General features: G+C 39.1%; 2 protein-coding genes across 2 annotated transcripts in view; both read right to left on the bottom strand.

Annotated features, from left to right (window-relative positions):
• Nucleotides 1-1063: 1063 nt before the first annotated feature.
• Nucleotides 1064-3036, bottom strand: kcne4 (potassium voltage-gated channel, Isk-related family, member 4). The gene is made up of 2 exons (XM_017708866.2): nt 2911-3036; nt 1064-2727 (listed from the first exon to the last, which is right to left on the bottom strand). The coding sequence occupies exon 2, from the start codon at nt 2694-2696 to the stop codon at nt 2157-2159; it is 540 nt and encodes a 179-aa protein (XP_017564355.1). The 5' UTR covers nt 2697-2727; nt 2911-3036; the 3' UTR covers nt 1064-2156.
• Nucleotides 3037-9064: 6028 nt separating this feature from the next.
• acsl3a (acyl-CoA synthetase long chain family member 3a) overlaps nt 9065-25090 on the bottom strand; it is a 34649-nt gene continuing 18623 nt past the window's right edge. Inside the window, exons 6-15 of the mRNA XM_017708878.2 lie at nt 23927-24077; nt 20913-21036; nt 18352-18423; nt 17254-17393; nt 16897-17069; nt 14966-15040; nt 12312-12503; nt 11545-11659; nt 10581-10738; nt 9065-9991 (exon numbers count right to left, since the gene is read on the bottom strand). Of these exons, the coding sequence (XP_017564367.1) occupies nt 9834-9991; nt 10581-10738; nt 11545-11659; nt 12312-12503; nt 14966-15040; nt 16897-17069; nt 17254-17393; nt 18352-18423; nt 20913-21036; nt 23927-24077 (1358 nt within the window). The 3' untranslated portion in view covers nt 9065-9833. The remainder of the gene's footprint in view (nt 9992-10580; nt 10739-11544; nt 11660-12311; nt 12504-14965; nt 15041-16896; nt 17070-17253; nt 17394-18351; nt 18424-20912; nt 21037-23926; nt 24078-25090) is intronic.

Genomic DNA, 25090 nt, shown 5'->3' with positions numbered 1-25090 from the left:
CAGAGTAAAGAGCATTTGGAAGCCATCCATTCAGACCTCAAGAACTTTCCATTGCACCCTTGAATTAAAAAATGGAAAAAGGGGTGGGACAAATGGGGCGATGGAGAGCATATTTACATATGCTATTGTACTGACAACGAATATGATAAAGATGGTAGAAGACGGATTGTATGGTGCAGGCAGCTGTAGATCCTTCTAGTTATGCCATCAGTCTTATTATAGTTAAGCAGTTTGGACAGCCTGAGTTTATTTGAGATGTAGATAGCTTCTGCATAGTAACCCACTAAAACAAAGTACAAACAGGACATCGTCAGAACGTTGTCACATCTTGATATTTGTGTGGCTTGCGAAACAGCAAGGCTGTAAAAATATGTAGACTCTCAGAATTAAAGGTACGAAACTATCACTGGGGTGGTACCCTCATGGGTACCTTATAGTACTGAATTATAGTATTGAATAATATTGTCTAAGTTGTATTGACTCCACGCACCATGTCTTGTCTCCAGGACAAGTTTATAGTTTTGTTAGGTTTTAAAATATGAAAAGGTACAAATCTATACTTTTAAGCTTTTTTAAGATACACAATTAAAACCACCTTTGTACTTTTGAGGGAACATTTACATTGCTTGTACCTCAATGAACAAAAACATGTACCTGCACAGCACTAACAATGTGGTTTGTTGGGGGTAGAATACGCCTAGTTATGGTGAGAATTTGGTCATTTGTGAATTAAGAAATTCTGTTTTTTAGAAGAAATTTCAGAAATTGATCTCAATCCAGTGTCTAAAGCTGGAACTATCAGTGCTGGACCTGGACAGCACAGCACAGTTGGTGATATTCATGCTTAACCCACCTTTTATGCTTGCAAATCAGTTACATTCTTGATGTCGAAATCAGCTCAAAACAGTCCTAGAACACACATTACTCTACAACGTCCTGACCCCACTTGCTTACTTACCCACCAACATTTACTTCCTTTACTTGCCTTAAAAATAACATTTCTTTTTCATTATGAAACACACTTTAAAGCCACATACGGAATATGGACTACTGGATAGATAGATAGATACTTCATAGATATTTTATTCGTGTTGATGACATCACAACTTTTATGTTATAGGCCAAAATAGACAATTCTGTTACAAATGAAACCAAAAGAGTTTTTAATTTCTTTTTCAGTTTTCCTAATGATCTTGCGGACCCTGGGCATCTTGATTCCTTTGAGAATCCGGCACTGTCCTCTGTTCCAGATGTTTCTTCTCCTATTTCAATATCAGCAACTTGTTGATTAATGGCCGTCTTCTTGATGAGCACGTTTCATGGATTTCATAGGCTGGGGACCTCCTTTTAGCCTTCAGGGTGGCAGCAGAACAAAATGTGTGCTCTGCCCTGCACAAGACCTGTATATTTCCCCAATATACTGCATGTTCCATGGCCATTCTGAACTACAGGGTCAAGTTTTTGTGTGGGGACGTTTTGAAATTGCTTGGCCATCTTCATTTTTACATGTTCGCGTCATCACTGGTGAGGACGCCGTCAGGTTTCATGGAAAAATTATAAAGTGAAGCGGAATTTTAGATATATTAAAACTCGAAATGGACAGTTTTGACCCAGAACACAATAGGAGGGTTCAACACAACTAATTTAACTCAATTGCCAGGTTACTACACACTTCTGGGGGTGGAAATCACCAAACTCTGCTGGACTCCGTACAGTCCTGATCCCCTGGTCGGCCGTTTTAATGCGTGTGCCCAAGCTGCCAAAACAAAAGCGTGACATTTATGGGCTCAAAAACCATATTTAGTTTTTTTTATTCCCCCCTAAGGCAACAATAACAACACAAGGTCAGTTTTAAATAAAGACAGTTAGTGTAAACCAATATATACAGTATATTTTGCACAAAGCATCAACACGTTTTGCCCGGAATGGACTACTGCGTTGTGACATATGAAATAGTCCATTTCTAAGAAAGTGTTTAGGCTTTCAAGTTCGCTCCAGATCACTGCGAGGCCAGTTAGCTGACCATTTATCCCAAACGTGGTCAGCAACCAGACGCATCGCATCGCCTTCAGCAGTCCTTTGTTGGCGCTAAGGCTCTTTTGGCTAGCCTTTAGTCTTCAGCCAGATGAATGCTGGGCACGTGGGGCGTGCGGAGCTCAGGGAACGGCTTTTATGCTTTTTGCAGATTCCTCGCTGTTCTCAGAGCTTCCTCTGAGCGGCTTGTCGAGTGCCCCCTCCCCGGTGCCGCTGTCCGACTCCTCCTCGATAGTAAAGCGCACGTCAGCGGACGAGCAGAGAGAGCTCACGCTGCTCTGCTCAGCTGAGCACAGCGCGCAGGCGAGGGGCGCAAGAACACGAGCCTCCAGTGGGCTGCCCATGTGCCTCCCTGCGCCCAGCGCTAAGGGCAGCGGTGCGGGGAACGCAGGCATGGGCAGGCTGTAGCTCTTCTGCCCCGCGCCCCACTCCCGCTGCTCCTCTTCGTGCAGCAGACGCCTGAATAAGTTCGTCCTCCTCTTCTCGCGCCTCTTGGTGCGCAAATACCCGAGCATGATCCCGATTAGGAAGACTCCGTAGAAAGACATGACGATAAGGATGTACAGGTAGGCGTTACCATCACTCCCGCCCGACTGAGACGAGCTCGTGCGTTTGTGGAGGGAGAGCGCGTGCGGCGCAGTCCCGTTCCCCGCGCTCTCCATTATAGTGTCAGGTAGTCAGTTACAGGAGTTGCTGGAGGAAAAAAAAAAGAAACAAAAAAAACTTCAGACACTAAAACAACAATGGGGGTGAGAATATGACTATTAACATCATTACACTTGGAGGAAAACTGTACTGATTTTTTTTTTTGTTGTACTGACCCGTTAAAACTTCAGTAAATGTTCTACAAACATCTCCAAAATGAGTCCCACTCACCGGCAGCTTGAGCTCTTGCACCACTTCTTAGTACTTTAGTCACCGGCTTCGCGCGTCTCTGGATTCTAAGGACGGTCTCAGCTGTGCTCGGTTTAAATAGCGACCCCGAAGTGTCACGGATCACGTGAGGGTCAGCTGTGCGTTGGAAAAGTGGCGCCCTGGCCGGACGCCAGCCAGCCTTTACGGGGTGCCACGCGAAAGGGGGAACCGTGCCAGATCCTGCACTGAACTCGTCTCATCACGTCTCATCACAACAGACAGGTATTAGAATGATTCATGAGCAATGAGTGGCAACGCAGAGAGTGGGGGTGGGGGTGGGGGTGGGGGTTGGATACAGGACAGTTAACTGGTCTCAGTTCTTTGACAGCACTGGCATTTGGGAGAAATTCTAAATATTCACTCACTGGCCACTTTATTAGGTAGCTAGTAAAAGGCTGGACCCCCTTTCGCCTTCAGAACTGTCTTAATTCTTCATGTCAGACTTTCAACAAGGTGTTGGAAACGTTCCTCAGAGATTCTGGTTGGTTATTTGAGTTCCTGCTGCCTTTCTATCATCTGGAACCAGTCTGCCCATTCTCCTCTGACCTCTCACATCAACAAGGCATTTTCGTCCACACAACTGACCGCTCACTGGATATTTCCTCTTTTTCTGACCGTTCTCTGTAAACCCTAGAGATGGTTGAGCGTGAAAATCCCAGCAGATCAGCAGTTTCTGAAATACTCAGACCAGCCCGTCTGGCACCAACAACCACGCCACGTTCAAAGCCCCTTAAATCCCCTTTCTTCCCCGTTCTGATGCTCGGCCTGCACTTCAGCAAGTCGTCTTGACCACCTCTACATGCCTAAATGCAGTGAGTTGCGGCCGTGTGATTGGCTGATATAACTATTTGTGTTAACAAGTAATTGAATAAAGTGGCCGGTGAGTGTATATTATAAATATATAGACACAAGTACACTGTAACAAATGAAACATTTTATTACAAGCACAACGTTTACAAAAAAACAGCAAAAATCTTGGGCCTAATATTTTCTCTTCGCCTAAACTTACTTGACGCCGTTCCTGCCGCCTCCTTTTTAAAACAATGCAAGTCCTTTGTTTTTGGTTATGCCACCTGACATTTGAGGATGTTCTTTCAACGAGCTGAGCGCTTTTAACATTGCCTCATTTTATGAAATGGTTATTATTTTTAAGTTTTCAAACATAATTATGCCAAAATGTTTCATAATCCTTTCATATAAATGTATTAAAGATGAGTTGCTGATGTCTAATTCTAGAGACATATTCTTCCAATACTACATGCATTCTCACCTTTAGAAACCTCTCGAATTTAGAAATGTTCACCTTAAGCTGGCTCTAATGTGCTTTTTTGTCCTGCTGATTCTACTCTATGTACCCATAGGTTGCCAGCCTATACTGCACCAGGATCAATACATGCATATAAGATTTCATGTTATTTACCCCAGTGTTAAGCCCTTTTGGTAAACTGCTTTTTTAAATTGGCCCAATTTGACAGAGAATCCCTGAACCTGGTAACCCTTTGTAGAATTTTATTTTTACTGCAACCCTCCAGTCCTGTCTTATTTTTATCACTGTCATTGGTCTGACTTTTCATCATTGGACATACAATAGGAGGCCATAAATGTGTGGACATGTTATTCTTTAACCATAACCTTCATACTGTTGCACCAAAGTTAAAAGTGTACTGATCCCTCTTCCATCAAACTTTACTGTTGGCACTAGACAGTCTGGAAGGTAGATTTTGCTGACATTTTGCTTTACGCTGCTTCAGCCGATGCTTGGCATTATGCATTTTGATCTTTGGCATGTGTACTGCTTCTCGACCATAAAAACCACACAGCTCTTTTGCTTCCAGATGCAGTTCTGTAGTGAGTGAAACAGGATAGGCACTACACACTTTCAGCACTTGGTGGCTACTCTGTGAGCTTGCTTAGTTGGGCTGTTCTTGCACCTAGATACTTTCATTTCACAATAGGAGCCCCAACAGTTGACTGCAGCAGAAAGTTACACAGTCATCTTCAGTATTACCCATTCCACCGCTGATGTTTGTGGATGTGCTGGATTTCATTCACTTGTTAGCAACGGGTATGGCTGAAACATCTGAGCTCAATAATAGGGAGGGGTGACCTATGCATATAGAAGGTAACCTACTGTAATCTACTAGAAAGCAGCAATACAGTAACTAACAGTTACTAACACGTTTCTAACAATAGCTCATTACTAGCTAAGAGAAACTGTGTTCAACATAGATTGGCTACCTACTTTTTCCAAAAGTGGTGCAACCCATTTATACTGCCACTACCCAAGTTTATCATCTCTAACCCCTTTTAAAGATTTACTAGCTGACTAATTACAGTTGGCTGTCTGGGACTGTATTGCATGAGGAGGGGAGTCACCAATTTACCTCTAAAATTTACATTCTTGTGTTGATGGGAGACAATGAGGGCCAGTAACATCAGTGCACACAGTAACCAGCTCAATTAGCTACTGGCCTGCCGGAATGTTCTTGTTATCACAGCATCAAGATATCGTTGCTATCGGAAGAAAACCTTGTATCTCAATTTTTGGCATTTTTCAGTTTTTGACATAATTTGAAAGGATCTGTTACTCTTTACATTGTTTGTAAATTTTATGATGAATGGCCTAAAAGAAATGACCCAAAATGCCGTGGGAAAAATTCTGGTTCCATTGACTTACATTGAAAGTGAAGTATGTTTTTTCCTTCTCCTGTAAAGTTATTATTTTGGAGATGCAAGATTTTCTTCCGACAGCAGCGATATCCTGGATCAGTTCAGTGCCACGTGCCATGTCAGGACAAGAGCAGGAAGTTCCATAAAGATTTTACAATTTTGTTAATTTGCCTAACTTTTAGTTCTTTTTTGTTAGGGTGCTAAACCCTTGTTCCACACTTACTCCACACTTGTCTAGGAGTAGTGCGTGATGGTTAGTTATGGCTTGGCTGAGAAGAATCTGGAACTGTTACATGAAATAGAAATCCAGAGTTTGAGTTAGTGGTGTGTCTATTGGTATCTGGGAGTGTCCAGCACAACATTACACTATGACTATGAAGGAATAGGCTTCATAATGACAATCTGGATAATTCTCAAAAGATATCATTATCCTCACCATCAGTCGCAGAATTACAGTGATTTTGAAGTATTATCTGGCAGAAGCTTTTAGGTTCCAAGTCCACTATCATGGGAATGCTGCTAGCTACATTACTGCAAGGAAAAGGAGGACAGCATTTCTATACGCTTCCCCAATGTGGGGTGCCCCAATCAGTCCATGATGTTCTCAGAGGTGGGTACTTCTACTTCATTTCTCTGCATCTTTGGTAATCATACACAAAGGATGCAGTCTTGGTCAGAATATTATAATCGTTATAGTCAGAATTGACTTCAGTGAACATTTAATTGACTCCAGTGAACATGGCTGGTGTTATTCAATTAAAAAGCAATCATTCAGAGTAATAAAATCGATGTCAAGGCCAATTACAAAGAAAATAAGGAGGGTTATGGCCACAAATTGTAGAAGAAGCAAATGAGCAAAAAATCTGATCTCAGATCAGCTCTCAAAAAGAACGTTCTGCCAATATTACAGTGCATTACAAAGAAATGTGTTGAATAAAAACATTTCCTAGACACAAAGGTACACCCTTTTCCAAATCAACTGACATAAATCTTAATGTCTCCCTGAGGCATTTCCCGATAAGGGTGCTAATAACGTTTTCTTTACAAATTGTTTTGAATGATCTATACCAGAGACTAAATGCCTTTAGGTTCTAAATAATAAGGTATAAAATATTATAAGCTTAAACACTGGGTGAATCACTGGGGTTCGTAAGACTACAAAGTTTTCAAAAAATGTTATTTATTCAGAATACATTTAGAATACATGAATAAATTAGAATAAACTAGAATACATTAAGCACATGGTATTTTTTTTCTTGATTCGCTTTGTTCCTTACACATTTCTTCCTGTAATCTTTGTGGAAAATGTACTTATTATTTAAATGAGCATTAGAAATTCTTAACATTTTTTTCTCTCTCATCGCCTGCTTCACTCTACTGCTTCCACAATCCCGAGCAGGAGTCCTGTACAACATCGGTGCTAAGCTTATCGCTTGCAAACATGTCTATGAATAGTTTAATCATCCCTTAAAAGAGCTCAGTAACACTGAGATTAATAACTGATCATCCCATTGATTCATCAGTCTACTCATCCCATTGACTTATTAGTCTTCTCAGGCTTTAGCAGAGAACACTGAGATGAACAAGTGACTCTTCACACTGACTGTCAGTCTCAGGCTTTAGCCAGAATAACTTTTGGTAAAGAAACTGTTAACCGAGGTCCTCTTAAGGGTTCACTTTGATTTTGTTTGCTACATGCAGTGCACTGATTTTAAAAACAAGCATCGACGGTGTTTCTTTTGAAGATTCTGAAAGTATTTCCCTATAAATATAAAAAAGTAACTTTAATCTGAATACTGCCTTTACAAAATGCAACTCAGTACAGATACATTAGGTCTGTATTCTAAAGACACATTCCCAGTACCGTTACATCCCAACCCTGCATTTATATTCCTCTCCACATTGTAACATCAGTCAACACATCCATGCATTTCCAAAGGTTGCAATTCAGAACAGAACATTTTCTAAATAGAATGTTACATAAACACACGAAAAAAACAAAAAGGACAAAAAAGAAAGCGTGAATAAAAAAAAAAAACTCACTTGTTTTCTTTTTTATATTGCTTACACTTGATTGGTGCGTTTACAGTTATAGAGTGTGTGTACACCTGATGGCCATGTTCGATCAGTTGGTTCACAGTTGTGACGTTGTGAAAGGGACATTTGTTAGATGTGTGTCTAATGGAGAGAAGTGTGTTCAGTGGTCTGCAAAACACAGCGTCTAGAGTTTTGCTAAAAGTGTGAGGCTGAGAATGAGCTTATATTGGAGCAGATCAGGGCTGCAGTTTTCATATCAGTAGAAGCCACAGACAGTGTTTAAAGTAAGTTAATGGCAATGAAAAGGTCAGAAAGTGTTGATCATAACACAGTTTATATCCCTCAGTTCCTCAGCCTGTAGATGTATGGAATCAAATTAGGGTCTTTAATGGTGACGAGAAAAAAAAAATATCGCAAATATCAGATTAGCATTTTGCATTTTACGTTCCTGTTTTGTTTCTGCGATACTTTCCCTCTTTTGCGTTTCTGCAGTTTTACTCTTTCAGTGTCTGGTTTCACAAACTTATTTCTATATTTATCATGTAAGCTATCGTTAAAAAAAAAAAAAAAAAAAAAAAAAAAAATATATATATATATATATATATATATATATATATATATATATATATATAAGAAGCAGTAGTAGTATTTGTATGGTTCTTGCTTATCACACTACATGGTTAAAAGTATATGAACACCCCTACTAATTATTTGGCCCTTTCCATGAATGCAGTTCAGCTTGTACCCCATTGCCTTTTTAGAAGCTATGAAGTGACTTATTTCTCTAAAAAGTGAAGGAATTTGTACATTATTAAAATAATAAAAAAAATTATACACACACACACACACATACATATATAATTGCAACAAGTCAATTTGTGAAATTCCTGCCCTGCTAGACCTGCCCCAGCCAACTGCAAGTGCTACTATTGTAAAATGGTGTCTAGGAGCAACAACAGTGCATCCACAAAGGGGTAGATCACACAAGCCAACAGAGCTGGTATAGTGTTGACGCACATGACATGTAAAAATCATCCTACGACTGTTGCATCGCTGACTAAAAAGTTCCAAACTGCCTCTAGAAGCCATATCAGCATGATCTTAGTGAAATGGGTTTCCATGACTAAACAGCTTTAGACAAACCACACAACACTGAGCAAATAAAATGTATTCTCTGGAGTAATGTATCTTGCTTCACTGTCTGTGAGCTCACTAACAGTCTCTATATATGCTTCCACTTTTGAGGCAACAGTTTTAGGAAGGCCCTTTCCAGTTACGTTTGAATGGGTAATTCTCCAAACTTTCAGCCACACACACTCAAATGTTCCCAGAAAATGGAGGCTGTCCAGGGGGCTGTCCAGGGGTCCAGCAAGCTCATATAAGTGAGATGTTAAGGCACTTAACGTACTTTTGGCCATATAGTGTATTTTCTTTATTTTAACCAATCAGCAAAAGAAAGCAATCAGTCAGCAGGAATGTTTTGATGGATACTTTGAGATTTGCATCACTTTAAATATATCAAGTAAAACATGTAAACTGAATGTGTAAACTGCATACTTCTCCCAGCCTCTGATTCCATCACATATCTAGCAGGAAGAAAGATCAGTTGTTGAGGATGTATGCATGGTGGTGTGGGAATGAGGATCAGCTAAAGAATCATGACAGTATACAAATTGGATCTCAGCCAAAGGCCACATATGGATATAAAGAAAACACAAGATGTGGAGGAAGGGAACACTTTATATGAGTAAAGGGTGTCATTGTGAGTAATTAGTCTTTGGTTGGGCCCCAAAGTGTTACCACAAGTTATTAGATTTTGTGTGTGAAAGTTTGAGACCTCTTCTCTGAGCAGTTATTGTGCATTCTTTACTAAATGTACAGTAATATTCTGGATACAATGCATAGCATTTTTTACAGAATTTACAAACAAACCAGGAATCTTGTTGTAAGCTCTTGTTACAATTTAGAATTACATAAAAAAAAAAAAAAAAAAAAATCATATTTGTAGTTCCTTACAAGTATATTTTTGTCAGCCATGTGTTGTAAAACTGAAAGATGATAAATGTCTTGATTGCAGAGGCCAGATATCTCTGACTGTGGCTATCATAATACAAGTTTCTACTTGTGAGCATCAAGGCCTATTTAAGTTTCAGATCTAGCTTAGTTTTGATCTGAATTCACATGTTGCCATACATCCTCTCAATGTCGTGCTGGTAGTGTGATTTTATCTCTTTCCGTTTGAGTTTAAAAGCATCGGTTACAAGGCCCGTCTCTGGAGTCCATGGCTCTGAGCTCAAACAGATTTTTCGTGGGATCTCGAACCTCTCCAGCTGGGCTGTGTAAAGATAACAGGAAATGTATGGTCATAATGTACTAAAAAGAAATACTGACAACAAAAGAAAAAAAAAATCTATACATTACCTCAAATAAATATATTTTAAATATCCAATATAAAAGATATTTATTTGATATAAGTAAATACATAAATAAAAGTAATGAAAACACTGGATTTAATTCAAGAAGTTGACGTCAAAGCACTGATAAAAGTGACATTTTAAACATTTTTCATGTCGATCATTTAAAGAATATATGAAATTGAATAAGGACGTGAGTAATTACATTTTATTGGAAATGTTTTGCTGTGCCTGATCTAGATGGTTCACTCTGACTGAACGTGACTAGCCCAAGACAGAGCACTGCAAGTTTCAAGTTTATTTGTCATTTGCACCACATTTCAGGACATTTATGCATTGAAATGCTAGTGGTGAGGCTCAGGTAATCATTCATTCTACAGAAAGTAAATAAGTACTAGTAAAATATAAAAAACATTGAAATATTTTAAATATACACAAAACAAGATCTCTCATGCACTTGCCATGATCCCTGTTATTATAGATTGAAAAACATTTAGGATTATGGTTCACCTGCCAGTGCTGTGTCATTGATGATCTTTAGCACCTCCTCCTCCATTACAGGGTTACTGCAGATCTCCACCCACGTGCCACAGATGCCCCGCTTCTCTGCCAGTAACAATAGCTGTTTCTGATTGGGCACCACAAAGCCGATTACAAATGACTCATCACTGTAGACATGAGAGAGGGAGAAACTATCTCAGACTGTTTGTAATGTCCTAGGAGAAAACTAAAACTTCTGACCTCTGGTATCTTTTGGCACAAACACACCTCTCTCTCTATATTATACACATATATCCTATTCAGTAAAATGTTTTGAGCAACTGTGGAAATGACACCATTGTGATGACTGCGCTGGAACATTCAGTCAAATGACTTTTTTTGTCAATAAAATATAAAAAACAAAACAGCAAGCAGGCAAGGCGGTGTCATAGGTGTCGCACTGCATTCAATACAGGCAATGCCTGTTTTTGGTAACGCCTGTTGTATTGACACATGCATGTGTTTCATCATCGCTTCATAAACTCTGAATCAGAAATTACAGAACAAATACTATCAATAGATTAGTTATGTTATACATTAGGGTGCCAGGGTTTCTCTGTTTTGTAAAAGCGGTAAACCACTCCAGGCTGTGTTAAAGTAATTCCGTCCTCCTTTGCATTGTGCAAAACCACATTATTGCAGGGGAACTTGCGGCTTATTACTCAAATACAAGACATGAATAAAACCATCATTACCCAGACAGAACAGAGAAGGTATGATTCAGAAGATCTGTTGGATATTATAACCGTTACTGTACACAATAAAATCTGCTCAATCAGTGGTGACCATTTACTTGTACTTTTTGTTTACATCTTCTGGTTCATGTTAAATACGCTAATGGGAACACTAAGCAAACCAGAACCAAAATGCAACAATGTATCATTTTCTGCTTTTGTTCGGACCATGAGAAGTGAACACGTTGTCCACATGGTACCTGTTGGCATAAGCACAGATGTTGTCAATAAGAGGACAGTTTTTCAGCATGGCTTCCACTTTCCCCAGAGACACATACTCCCCTGCCTGCAACTTCACCAGATCCTTTTTACGGTCTGCATAAGTAAGCATAAACAAATACACATAGCTATATTATTAAAGCTTTGACCAAGCATATGACTAACCCTTTGCTTAACATTCATCACAAACGTTAGCTATAACCTAACCCAACTTGTGCTTTTCACATTTCATTACATTGGTTCATCACAAATGTAGAACGCCCCCCTAGCCCCCCTAGCAATGGAACCTAATCTTCCACTACTAATTTATAACAAAAGCAACATCAACCACAAAATCAAAGTCCAAAAAGAATACACAGTGTACAAAATGTATAATCCCACATAGCTCTTTTGAATAAAATGCCTTATAGGAAGCAGGGCGGAATGGATGATTTTCATATCTAGGAAATGAAACATAAAGGTCAGTGCTGTCAGAGAGTTGGAAGTTAGTGTACCGTACCCTTTCTAACAACCTCTCCTTCTCTCTCTCCCACTTTAGTTTCTCTTGTGCACTCACTCTCTCAGACTATATTTATCTAAGTCCTCATACTTGTCAGTTTAGTTTAGTTCATTGTGTTTATTTTTTTCCAGGGACATTCATTTCCAGTGAGAAAGTAGTTGTTAACAAATTTCTGCAGTCCCTGGAATCCTTGTACTTTCCAATCCAAGCATTCAGTTTGGTCAGCAGGAAGAACTTTGTGGTGCTCACCAACGATCTTGAGGCAGCCATCTGCTTGGAACTCGCCAATGTCTCCAGTGCAGAACCACCGTTGGCCATTCTTATCCACAAAGAAATTTTCTCGATTCATTGTTTCATTCTTATAGTAACCCATGGTTACACTGGGGCCACCAATGAGAACCTCCCCCCGTGGACAGGGCTTATCTGTGCTCTGGTAACCACCTAAATAGAGAGTAAAAGATGAGAGGTAAGTTATGATTGTGAGCAAACTGGCCTGGTGCACTAATACCATTTACTTCACTTTTCCAAGAAATGGACGAGATAAACCAAAAATCATCTACAACCCTCTGCATAATGTAAATAAAAACAAAAAGCAATGATGTGCAAATCATTTAAACCCCATATTTAATTGAAAATACAGGGAGAGTCACTCGAAAGAGCGACAAACTGTTTTCATACTGTTTTCAGAAGTGCTCCTCAGCCCATCCAATGATTTCCTCTACAGAATCAAATCCGGACAGCCGTTGTGATATTTAACCTCCATTTGCAACTTTCGGGTGCATACTCCCATACCCCTTCATAAGTTTGGCACAAAACTGGGATCACTTCCAGCAAGCAATCAATTACAATACATCAAGGTATGTAATGTTTTTTTTGGTTCAGATTGCTTCATCTTAATGGGAGTTACAGCAGAATAGTCTATGCCTCTTTCAAGTTAAGGACAACGTATCAAATGTTAAACTGAGAAATTTTATTGTTTTGGCAAAAAAAGGCTGGTAATGTTAAAACGGAGTTGACCACTCTGTGAAAGACTGCACACCCAAATAGTGCAACAGTTCAAGAATAATGTTTCTCAATGAAAAATAGCAAAAAAAAAATAGCTTTTCATCATCTAAGGTACATAACATCACTAAAAGATTCAGAGAATCTGGAGAAATCTCTCTATGCAAGGGATAAGGCCAAAAACCAGTAATTGCTGGCGATGATCTTTGGGTCCTCAGGCGCCCCTGCATTAAAAACAGGCATGATTGTCTAGTGGAAATCACTGCATGGGCTGAGGAACACTTCTGAAAACAGTATGAAAACAGTTTGTCGCTGCATCCACAAATGCAAGTTTAAACTCTTAAACGCAAAGAAAATATTGCATATAAACAGGATCCAAAAATGCTGCCACCTTCTCTGGGCCTGAACTCATTTAAATGGATGTGGAAAAGTGTTGGGTCACCTGACAAATCAACATTTAAAATTATTATTTGGAAATCATGGACACTGTGTCCTTCGTGCTAAAGACCACTCAGCTTGTTATCAGTGCACAGTTCAAAAGCTGGTATAGGGGTGCATTAGTGCACATGGCACGGACATCATGTGCACATCTGAAGTCACCATTGATGCTCAACGATCTATGGCAAAATATGTTGCCATCCGTATGACGTTTTGTTCAGAGGAAGCCTTGCTTATTTCAGCAAGACAATGCCAAACCACATTCTGCATGTCTTACAACAGCTTTGCTCCATATTAAAAGAGCCTACGTGCTAAACTGGCCTACCTGCAGTCCAGACCTGTCAAGCGCTGATAACATTTGGTGCATTATGAAATGAAAAATATGACAAAGGAGATCCTGAATTGTTGAGCAGCTGAAATCCTATGTAAAGCAAGGGAAATGGGAAAGCGTTTCACTTTCAAAACTACAGCAATTGGTCTCCTCAGTTCCCAAACTCTCACAGAGTGTTGTTAAAAGAACAGGTGATGAAACATAGTGGTGAACATGCCCCTGTCCCAACACATTTTCTCAGTTTCAACATTTGATATGCTCTCTTTGTACCATCTTCAATTAAATGTAGGATATAAGTGATTTGCACATCACTGCCTTTTGTTTTTATTGACATGTTGTACAGCGTCCCAACTTTTTTGGGAATGTGGTTGTATTTCCAGTGTGAACTGGAAATCACATACTGAAATTTCACGCAAGTGAAACACATCATTAGGTTGCGTGTTTAATGCATTGATCGGTGGTGGAGGAAGAAGGTGAAACATAATATTACTGTTTATTTTTGATGTTACATAATAGTGATATTATTCTTACATATTCATGTGCACTGTAACACAATGTGTAGAAGAATAAAATATCTAAATAAAATGGTATGGCGTAAATACTCATGCTTAATATGATCTACGAATACGAATGAACAAGGTGAAAAAAATTGCTTTCAAGTTCACTTCAATGATAGAAGAGAAGAGTCATATAGCATTATAATAGAGGAGAATGGAAGAGAAATGAATAGTATAGAATATAACAGAAAAACAGGAGAGGACTTACATAACATACTGGAAAGACAAGTAAGAACAGGCTAAGCATACGAAGTCTAGTTATAAAGAATGACATGGCAGTGTTTCAAAAGAGATTAGCTGTAGCTGTTAAGACTGGCTTTCCTTACAAGGTCAGAATGACTGTCAATATTTCTGCCTTTTTTTACTCCATCTTTTCCCTCTCTTTCTCTCTCCCCAGTAGCCCTACTTGCCTATTGCTCACCCCATGCCCCAAACTAATGGACGTAACGAATGATGGATGGATAAACTTCTTGACAGTGTTTTGGTAAGGGCAGATGGATGTGTGTGGGCGAGAGAGGGAGAGAGAGAGAGAAGGAAAGGGAGAGGGAGAGAGAGAGAGTGTGAGAGAGATTTACCCTCAACCCAGTCTTTCAGTTGGATCTCACAGCAGACCAGAGGAGCTCCTACCCGTCCCGTGCTGTAGTCCCAGACTGCAACACGTAATCAGAGTATTCTGTTTACCATTCAAATTGCGTCCTTGGAGTTGATGTGGTTTTGCTTAACAAACTTGATCTAAACCAGGGTTTTTCAATGCCAAGCCCAGAGGCATCTAGCACTAGCACAGTTTAGTAAATTTTCCTGCTTAAACACAAGCAATAAAAGTAGTAATTAAAAGCTAAACTTAACCAGGCATGTTTGAGCAGGGAAATCAGCAGACAGTTCTGGACACTGGCCCTCCAGGACTGGAAATAAAGCACCTACAGGCAGCTAGTTAACAGGCTCCTCCAATAATGTTCAGAGGTAGACCTTGAGGTGAAATATTAGCGAAAGTACTCACTCAAAAGCTACAATAATCAAAAGGAAATAACATTACATTTCTGTTACAACCTTCAAATATCTATGTTTAAGCTACAGCTACCGTAAATACAATTAACTGAAAGCATAACACTTCTAGTTGATGTTAAAATAACATTGAAAATCCCAATTTTGCTTACAGAAATCAGCTCTATCACATGCTTCAAACACTGCTATAATAATGTGCATGGCTGTAACAGACTTATGGTTATATGATTATACAGAGACTTTCTAGTTGTCTTTACCAATGACGTAGCCTCTTTTGGTTACCCTCATAATCCCTGTATAGTTTGTAGAAATTCGCACGCTGACTAATTTTGATATTCTAGTTCCTTTAAGAGTTAATGGGCCTCATTTGGGAACCCTTCATAAATACACAAGCAAACTATGTACAGAATGGACCCCATCAAAAATGTTCTGCTGGATTTGCACATGCTGCATAAACACTGAACATGATTAATACCGAACATGATTAATAACATGTTAATTTCAATGAATTTCCAGTGGTTTTGTAAAATGTGAAATATGTGTAACCATGTTGGCTGTTAACGCTAGTTCTTGGCAGTGTTTTCACATCAGAGGTGCACCACCTGACAATGCAGTCATAATTGTTAAGATTTTTTGTAGGAGAATGGAAAATACTTTGCATATATAATAGTGTAATTCTTACTTGATCACAAAAAAAGGAAAACTATTGCACTTTACAGCCCTGATTAATTGTTCACTATTGGCTTGTATTTTTTTTTCTCCCTGACTTTCCAAGGTGCACCACAACGAACACCCAAAAGAGAGTTTATTATTCAAATACTGGAACCTGGAATGGTGACCAGGTACTTGAGTGCTTGCGCACAACCCTGATAGTTTGTTACTGTTCTGTTCCATTTTATCATTTGGACTAATCAATAAATCATCAAAACAGATTAATGGATAAAGAGAGCCATAACAAAAATATAGTAATGAGTAGATTATTCAGTCTCTCTACAGATTAATGGATAAAGAGAGCCCTAACAAAAATATAGTAATGAGTAGATTATTCAGTCTCTCTACAGATTAATGGATAAAGAGAGCCATAACAAAAATATAGTAATGAGTAGATTATTCAGTCTCTCTACAGATTAATGGATAAAGAGAGCCATAACAAAAATATAGTAATGAGTAGATTATTCAGTCTCTCTACAGATTAATGGATAAAGAGAGCCATAACAAAAATATAGTAATGAGTAGATTATTCAGTCTCTCTACAGATTAATGGATAAAGAGAACCATAACAAAAATATAGTAATGAGTAGATTATTCAGTCTCTCTACAGATTAATGGATAAAGAGAACCATAACAAAAATATAGTAATGAGTAGATTATTCAGTCTCTCTACAGATTAATGGATAAAGAGAGCCATAACAAAAATATAGTAATGAGTAGATTATTCAGTCTCTCTACTGATTAATGCATAGTGACAGCTTTAACAATAATGATGACAATGACAAACACTCACGCTGACTGATGGTTCCAGCTCCACAGGTTTCAGTCAGGCCATAGCCCTGGCCCACAGGGCAGCATAAGCAGATATTCATAAAACGTTGTGTTGCCGCTGACAGAGGTGCACCACCTGACAACAAAACCCGTGTTCGCCCACCCAGCAACACTCGCACCTTCTGGAACACTAGCCTGCACAGAGAGAAACAGAAAGGGGGACAGAGAGGGTGATAGACAGAGATGGAGAGAAGGGAGAATGGAAGATATGAAGGCCACATGATATTTGGGGGACTGCATGTTTTAAAGTAACAAAATGAACATTCTGTACATTTTTGAATGTTCAAAACGTTTGTGTGGAATTCTGTGTTTGACGTACTTGTCACAAAGTGGAGTGCGATTGCCTTTAGCCAGCTGCTCCATCTTATAGTTGTAGGCCAGTATAAAAAGAGTTTTCTGCACTACACCCATCTCCTCCACTTTCAGCATCACATTCTTATAGATGCGATCCATGATCTCCTACAAAGAGAGAGAAAGTGAGACAGAGAGGAAGAGAAACAGGGCTGTCATTTTGAGGCAGCTGAGCCTCTTTGCTCCAGACATAAACAATGACATCACCTGAATCATTATATTACACACACACACACACACACACACACACACACACACACATCCCAGCTGCAGCAGGTCTGTTCTCTGTGTTTGAGAGTTTCATAGCTCGAGAGGATCTAGATCTAGACAGTTTAAAAAGTCATCAGGAAATATTACAGACTTCAGAGTAACTCCATGAATGGTAAGAGAGATATTGTGAAGACAGCGTAAGTTAGAATATAACAAAAGAGGAAGAGAACAGAAATAAAACACTTCCCTTCTGTGGCCTGTTTGGACCACATATTTGAACAGCCAAACAGACGGAGGCACAGATGTAAAAGCTAGCTGGAACTGTTGCTATAAAAGTGGTTAGTTGATGCAAATACAGTTAACTCAATGCAATTCTCTTGTCTGTATGCACCTTTAATGCATACAACATATGTACTGAAAAATATCAAGATGATTATACTGAAATCTGTTTTACTTACATCTGTAGTGTCTTTAATGTTTCTCATTCTGTGAGAAAACAAACTATTTAAAATTTATATCGGTGGGATACAGAGTTTTGTTTTAGTTGACAGTGTTAACACCCTATTGTGTGGAGACTGTACTTTATGCTGAGTAAATATTTTTTGGGCCATGTTACAGGCACCAAGTCTGTGTGTGTGTGTGTGTGTGTGTGTGTGTGTGTGTGTGTGTGGGTGAGAGAGAGTGTATGCAGTATGTCGTAAGGAAAACCACAGTGGGCTTTCTCACATTCTGTTTACAGCTGTGAACAGTTCCAGGCATCCGATTCTCAAAATCCCAGAGAGAGACTGCGAGAGATCGAGACTTGAGAAAGAGAGAAAGAGACTTGAGAAAGTGAGATGGAGAGAAATGACTGTACCGGTACAGCTGCCATTAATGTGGGCTGTAGAACAGTGCTGTCTCCTTTACTTCCCTTCTTAATCTTCGTAGACTGTAAGGAAAAAAGCGAGGAAGTCTAAAAAAACTTGACTGAACCAAGACAAATATACTTTATTTAAATACACGCAGCAATAACCGCTTTTACAGCGTGCTTGTTTAGGTGGTACCGTAAGAGGTTCTGCAAACTATTCACATGTCAAGCCCCATTACAGAAAAGATCAACCAGCTATTGCCTGATATATATATATATATATATATATATATATATATATATATATATATATATATATATATATATATATATATATATAAATGGTTTTATTCCTCCTTTTTTTATGTGTGCATGTGTATGGAGAGAGAGAGAGAGAGAGAGAGTGAGAGTTATCACAGTTATCAGTCTTATTTAAACAAACAGATATCTGGTCTGGTTTGCTCATTTTTGTTTATTTGATCATGCCTAGAAAATTTATTATTCTATCCAGAAGTTCATCTATAAGCAGACAAGATTAAATTCATTGCCAACTTGTCCAGGTCCCAGCAAATGTTACCTGAGAGCAGCCATAACCCACAAAATTTCATCAGAGGATCTGCAGGTAGCTCTTGCCACTGTTGATGTCAAAGTGCATGTATCTACCATTAGAAAAAGACTGCACTAATTTGACCTACATGGGAGGTGCACCAGGAGGAAGCCTTTGCTGTCTAAAAAGAACACGGGGGCAAGACTGAAGTATACCCAGAAAGGACTAAGACGTCTGGAACATGGACAGATGAGTGAAAGATAGAGTTTGACCACAGTACCAGAAGCCATGTTCAGTGAAAACCAAAGGCAGCATTTGATCAGATGAACCTCATACCAACTGGGACGCATGTAAATTTGATGGTTTGGGGCTGCTTTGCTGACTCAGGGCCTGGCCAACTTGCAATAATAGAACCAACTATGAAGTCTTTTATATACCACAGAGTGCTTAAACAGAATGTGAGATCATCTGTAAAAGCTGAGGAGTGGACATTCTAACAAAATATGCCAAATATACACTGCATTTCCAAAAGTATTCACTCGTCTGGCTTCACTCGCATATGAAATTGAGTGAGATCCCATTCTTAATCCATAGGGTTTAATATGATGTCAGCCCACCCTTTGCAGCTATAACGGCTTCAACTCTTCTGGGAAAGCTTTCCATAAAGTTTAGGAGTGTGTTTATGGGAGTTTTTGTCCATTCTTCCAGACACTGATGTTGAACGAGAAGGCCTGGCTCGCAGTCTCCGCTCTAATTCATCCCAAAGGTGTTCTGTTGGGTTGAGGTCAGGACTCTGTGCAGGCCAGTCGAGTTCTTCCACACCAAACTGGCTCATCCATGTCTTTATGGACCTGCTTTGTGCACTGGTGTTCACGTTGGAACAGGAAAGGGCCGTCCCCAAACTGTTCCCATAAAGTTGGCAGCAGGAAATTGTCCAAAATCTTTTGGTCTGTTGAAGCATTAATAGTTCCTTTCACTGGAACTAGGGGGCCGAGCCAAACTCTTGAAAAACTACCCTTGAAAAACAACCCCACACCATGATCCCCCCTCCACCAAACTTTACACTTGGCAAAATGCAGTCAGACAAGTACTGTTCTCCTGGCAACTGCCAAAACCAGACTCGTCCATCCGATTGTCATAGGGAGAAGCGTGATTGGTCACTCCAGAGAACACGTCTCCATGTGTAGAGTCCAGTGGCGGCGCTTTACACCACTGCATTTGACGCTTTGGTGATGTAAGGCTTGGATGCAGCTGCTCAGCCATGGAAACCCATTCCATGAAGCTCTCTACGCTGTTCTTGAGCTGATCTGAAGGCCACATGAAGTTTGGAGGTCTGTAGCGATTGACTCTGCAGAAAGTTGGTGACCTGCAGGACAAGCAGGCCTAGATGCTTGGTTTTATACACCTGTGGCCATGAAAGTGATTAGAACACCTGAATTCAATGATTTGGATGGATGACTGAATACATTTGGAAATATAGTGTACAAGTAAATCCATCAAAAGGCTTAAAAGGAAGTAGAAATGGAGGGGTATAGAATGTCCTTGCCAAAGCCCTGATCTGAATACCATTACAATATGGTATGGGTGTGATTTGAAGCAGGCTGTACATGCAAGTACCCCTCAAACATTGCAGTTTCTGCATGGGGGAATGGCAAAAAATCTCCCATCAGATGCCAAAAACTGGTAGACACAGGAAATGCCTACATAAAGTTTCTTTTTCAAAGGGAACAGTACCAGTTACTGGGTCCAGGAGTGTACTGACTTTCAACAGACAAAATGACTTGTTACATAATGTTTATCTATACATACCATTTAAATGAAGATCAAATGACTTCAAATGACTTATTTCAAACATACCTACTTTTTCACGAGTCACTCTTTCTTTCTATCTCTCTATACCCATTTGAACCACTAGTCGATATCAAATGTTATCAAACCAAATGTTGAACTTGATTGATATAGTTTGTATAAATGTACCAAATGTACCAAAACCAATAACCACACAAAATTAGTCTCTTTTTACCTGGTCCGCAAGTGTTTGGGGCGAGGAGTATCCAATTCTACAGCCGTAAGCCACACACACCATTTCTGCACTGAGCTCTAGGACATGTGCCAGGGGTAGGTATGCAATGTATGTATCATTCACACTGCAATGACAAAAAAAATCGTACATTTATGTCTAGTGCGGTTGACAAATTGAAGTAAGACTCTCATTTGTCTGATATTTACTCATGACCACTTGCATTCATTCTTTGGCATCTGATGAACCGTTCACTAATGGATTTAACCATAAACCCTTCTGGTGTTAATAGTGAATAATTGTAACTACCACTTAGCATTATGAAATCAGTCATGCTATCTGGTGGCTATTATTGCTCATCCACTGTTAGCTATGTTAGGACTTTTAACCTAAATATCGATTTAAGGTCTTTTATGCTGGGGTATAACGGATTTTGTTCAGTAGGTGCTCATACCAGCACCACATAATGAATAACACAACTATCTTTCAAAAGGCTCTGGCAGCCTGTGAATGCTTGTTATTATTGCATATCATTATCATTTTAAAGGATTTGTTTATGCTCAGTAGTGCCTTTCTCTTCCCTAACAAGTAAAATTAGGCAGCTTTAGTTACAGGCTTATTTTCCCCACTCTTTCTCCTCTACTAAGAAAATTATTGCCAGTGTCTTTTTTAGCAAATGCATCATAGAGAGATTTAAATAAATAAATAAAACCATTAAAAATCATTTTAGACGAGCTAATGAGAGCTAATAATACATAAATCTATTTTTAATCACTAAATGTGTCACCAGCACAAACACAGAGTACATAGAAAGAGGTTTATAGAATTCAAAGAACAAGTAAAACATGACTACAGCACAAAGCCTTGAGGTTCAGTAACGTCTGTATTCCTTTGGCTCATACGTGTCGAATCCTAGATACAAACATGCACAGCACCCTTATGGCAGCATATACAGAGTACACTCAGTGACAAGCACATTATGAAATACCGTAGGTAGGAATAGAATTAGTCTTTCAGAACAATATTCACCAGGCTGCCAGTTTATTTGGTACACACATGTTGTATTTACACTCTTTGGCCATTTTATTTATGATATGTGTATTTTGAAAATTTACAATTACTGACTGTAACCCAACTCTTGCTGCACAATCTGTCACCCACCAGTTATAGAATGTGCCCGCCAAAGGCCTGCCAAACAATATCTGGTCAATGATATAGTGGTACCTTGTCAGTGACTGGGTGACATTGCCTGGTGGCTGATAAATTGTGCTGCAACAGATGAGTAACTGTAATTGTAAACCCCCAGAGAGCCACTATATGATAGATATATCTCATAAAATGGCCAGTGATACAAAGTCCCTAGTAAACTGCCAACTAAGTGCATATATAATGTTATAAACTGTAAAATATACAACCCCATTTCCAAAAAAGTTGGGACGCTGCAAATCATTTAAACCCTATATGTCATTGAAAATAATACAAAGACAAAGCAAATGCTGAAACTGAGAAAAATGTAATTTTTAAAAAAATTATATGCCCATTTTGAATTTGATGCCAACAACATGTTCCAAAAAAGTAGGGTTGGAGCATGTTTACCACTGTGCTGCAGCACCTCTTTTAACAACACTCTGTAAGCGTGTGGGAATCGAAGAGACCAATTGCTGTAGTTTTGAAAGTGTTTGGCCATTTTTGCTTAACATAAGATTTCAGCTACTCAGCAACAACAGTTCAGGGTCTCCTTTATTGCATTTTTCATTTCATAAATCATCAGCGGTGACGGGTCTGGACCGCAGGCAGGCCAATTTAGCACTCTGACTCTTTTGATACGGAACAATCCTGTCGTAAAACATGCAGAATGTAGTTTTGGCATTGTTTTACTGAAATAAGCAAGGCCTTCCCTGAAAAAGATGTCATCTGAATGGCAGCATATGTTGCCAAAACATGTACAACAACCAGGCATAACATTATGAGCACCTCCTTGTTTTACACTCATTGTCTATTTTATCAGCTCCACTTAATATATAGGTGCACTTTGTAGTTGTACAGCTACAGACTGCAGTCCATTTGCTTCTCTGCATACATCGTTAGCCCCCTTTTACTCTGTTCTTCAGTGGTCAGGACCCCCATGGACCCTCACAGAGCAGGTACTATTTGGGTGGTGGATCATTCTCAGCACTGCAGTAACACTGACGTGGTGGTGGTATGTTAGTGTGTTTTGTGCTGGTACAAGTGGATCAGACACAGCAGCGCACACACAGGTTTCTCTAGATTCTCAGATTTTTATTATGATGTTGTTTTGTATGATTATGTAGATGATGAAAAACAAAAGGTCTTTGCAATTTTCGGTTGAGATGTTATTCCTACATTGTTTCACTATTTGATTGTGCAGTCTTAACCCTAACCCTAACTCTAACCCTTGTGCAGTCACAGAGTGGTGAACCCCACCTCACCTTTACTGAGATGCAGCCTCTCTGGGATGCTCTTTTTACACCATGTTATTGACCTGTTGCCAATCAACCAGCAGGTGTTTTTGTAGCATTCCACAACTTTACCAGCCTTTTGTTGCCCCGTCCCAACTTTTTTGGAACATGTTGTTGGCATTAAATTAAAAAAACTCTCTCAATTCTCAAAAATTTCTACGTTTCAACATTCGATATGCTGTCTGTAAAGCATGACTGAATGATTTACACATCATTGCAATTTGGTTTTTGATTACTTTTTGCACAGCGACCCAACGTGTTTGGAAATGGAGTTGTAATATATCTTTTGCATGCATTCAGCAGTAAAAACTGGACTCTCTAAAACACTGAGCCATACATGGGAATGCCAAATCTTGCCATCTCAACATCTTATTCAAGATTTACTGAAATATATAACATTATATAAATACATAACATAGTGTTACTGTGATTGCTATGTTTGTACTAGAACCCTGACCTACATGTCAGAACATAAAATCAATCACAATCACAGTACACCACAATCCATTTAAGAAGTGTAAGTGTTTTCATTTATACCCAAGGTCAGGGATTCTCTCTGCCATTCCAGCAATGCTCGCAATGAGGTTGCTATGGGAAATCATGACACCCTTGGGAACCCCCGTAGAGCCACTGGTGTACATAATCACAGCAATATCACCAGGACAAGGAGACCGCCTCTGTCTGGAGACTACAAGGGGTAGAGCAGAGAGAAAGTACAGAAAGTGAAGCAGAGAGATGGGTGAGAGATGGAAGCCACACAGTTTTACATTACTGACATGTAGTACTTTAATCAGTGGAAATATTAGAAACAAACAACCACATGGTACTCTATTATTTCTCTAACTAGTGTAGCAATGTTGGATAAGATTATAAAACACTTAAAAACCTATTCAACATAATGTTTTAATTAAAAATACTTTTTTACATATAAAGGGTGTAATAAATAAAATTTTCGCATGGATGTGAACAGTCAAGTTTATGTATCTTTTACTGTCTTATCGCATCCTGCTTTATGGGCATTGGTGATTGAATAACTTGATTTTACTGATACAGGTCAAGTTCCATGTTTGGATTTTGCTGTAATGCCACTACGGTTGGCAAGTATGCCAGGGAAAATGTTGTCAGCAAATAGCTTACAGTAACTTGCTTCAGTAGCTATAGCTGTAGAATACAATGTTAGCAACACTAAACCAGCTGAAACCTGTGAATTTTCTGCATAGCCATCTGCAATCAGACGTTCATCCCTACAAACCTTATTTATTCAAATAATAACCAAAAAAAAAACCTCATTCTATCCCAACAGTGCACTTTCAAATGCATACATAATAAAAATGATTTCAAATGAATAACTATCTAAACTGAAAGCAGCATTATTCAAGAATTCCTTGTTAAAACAAATAAAATAGCTCTACATATTAATGTCACATGCGCAGGCTCAAAGCTCGATGTTTAAAAAATCAACAATGAAGAAGAGAACAATCAGATTAACCCGGTCTGAAGCAGAACCAGTGTTGCAAAATGTTCTTCTGCATATTGCATGCAAATACACATTTATACCAGAGAGGAGAACAAATCCCCAAATCTTAGAGCAGTTTGAAGTAATTTATCAAAAATTAATACAATTTCTCATTATGTTGAATGAGATTGTGCCAAAAGCTTTGCAAAACTGTTGCCATTAAAGAAGACATTTGTGGGTGGAGC

This window comes from Pygocentrus nattereri, chromosome 17 (genome assembly GCF_015220715.1).
Source record: "Pygocentrus nattereri isolate fPygNat1 chromosome 17, fPygNat1.pri, whole genome shotgun sequence".
Classification (NCBI taxonomy): Eukaryota; Metazoa; Chordata; class Actinopteri; order Characiformes; family Serrasalmidae; genus Pygocentrus; species Pygocentrus nattereri.
Note: the sequence above shows the minus strand (reverse complement) of the source record. Positions and strands in the feature narration are given on the sequence as shown.

Coding starts and splice junctions, on each gene's coding strand:
- kcne4 (XM_017708866.2), bottom strand. CDS start 2,696: ATGGAGAGCGCGGGGAACGGGACTGCGCCGCACGCGCTCTCCCTCCAC.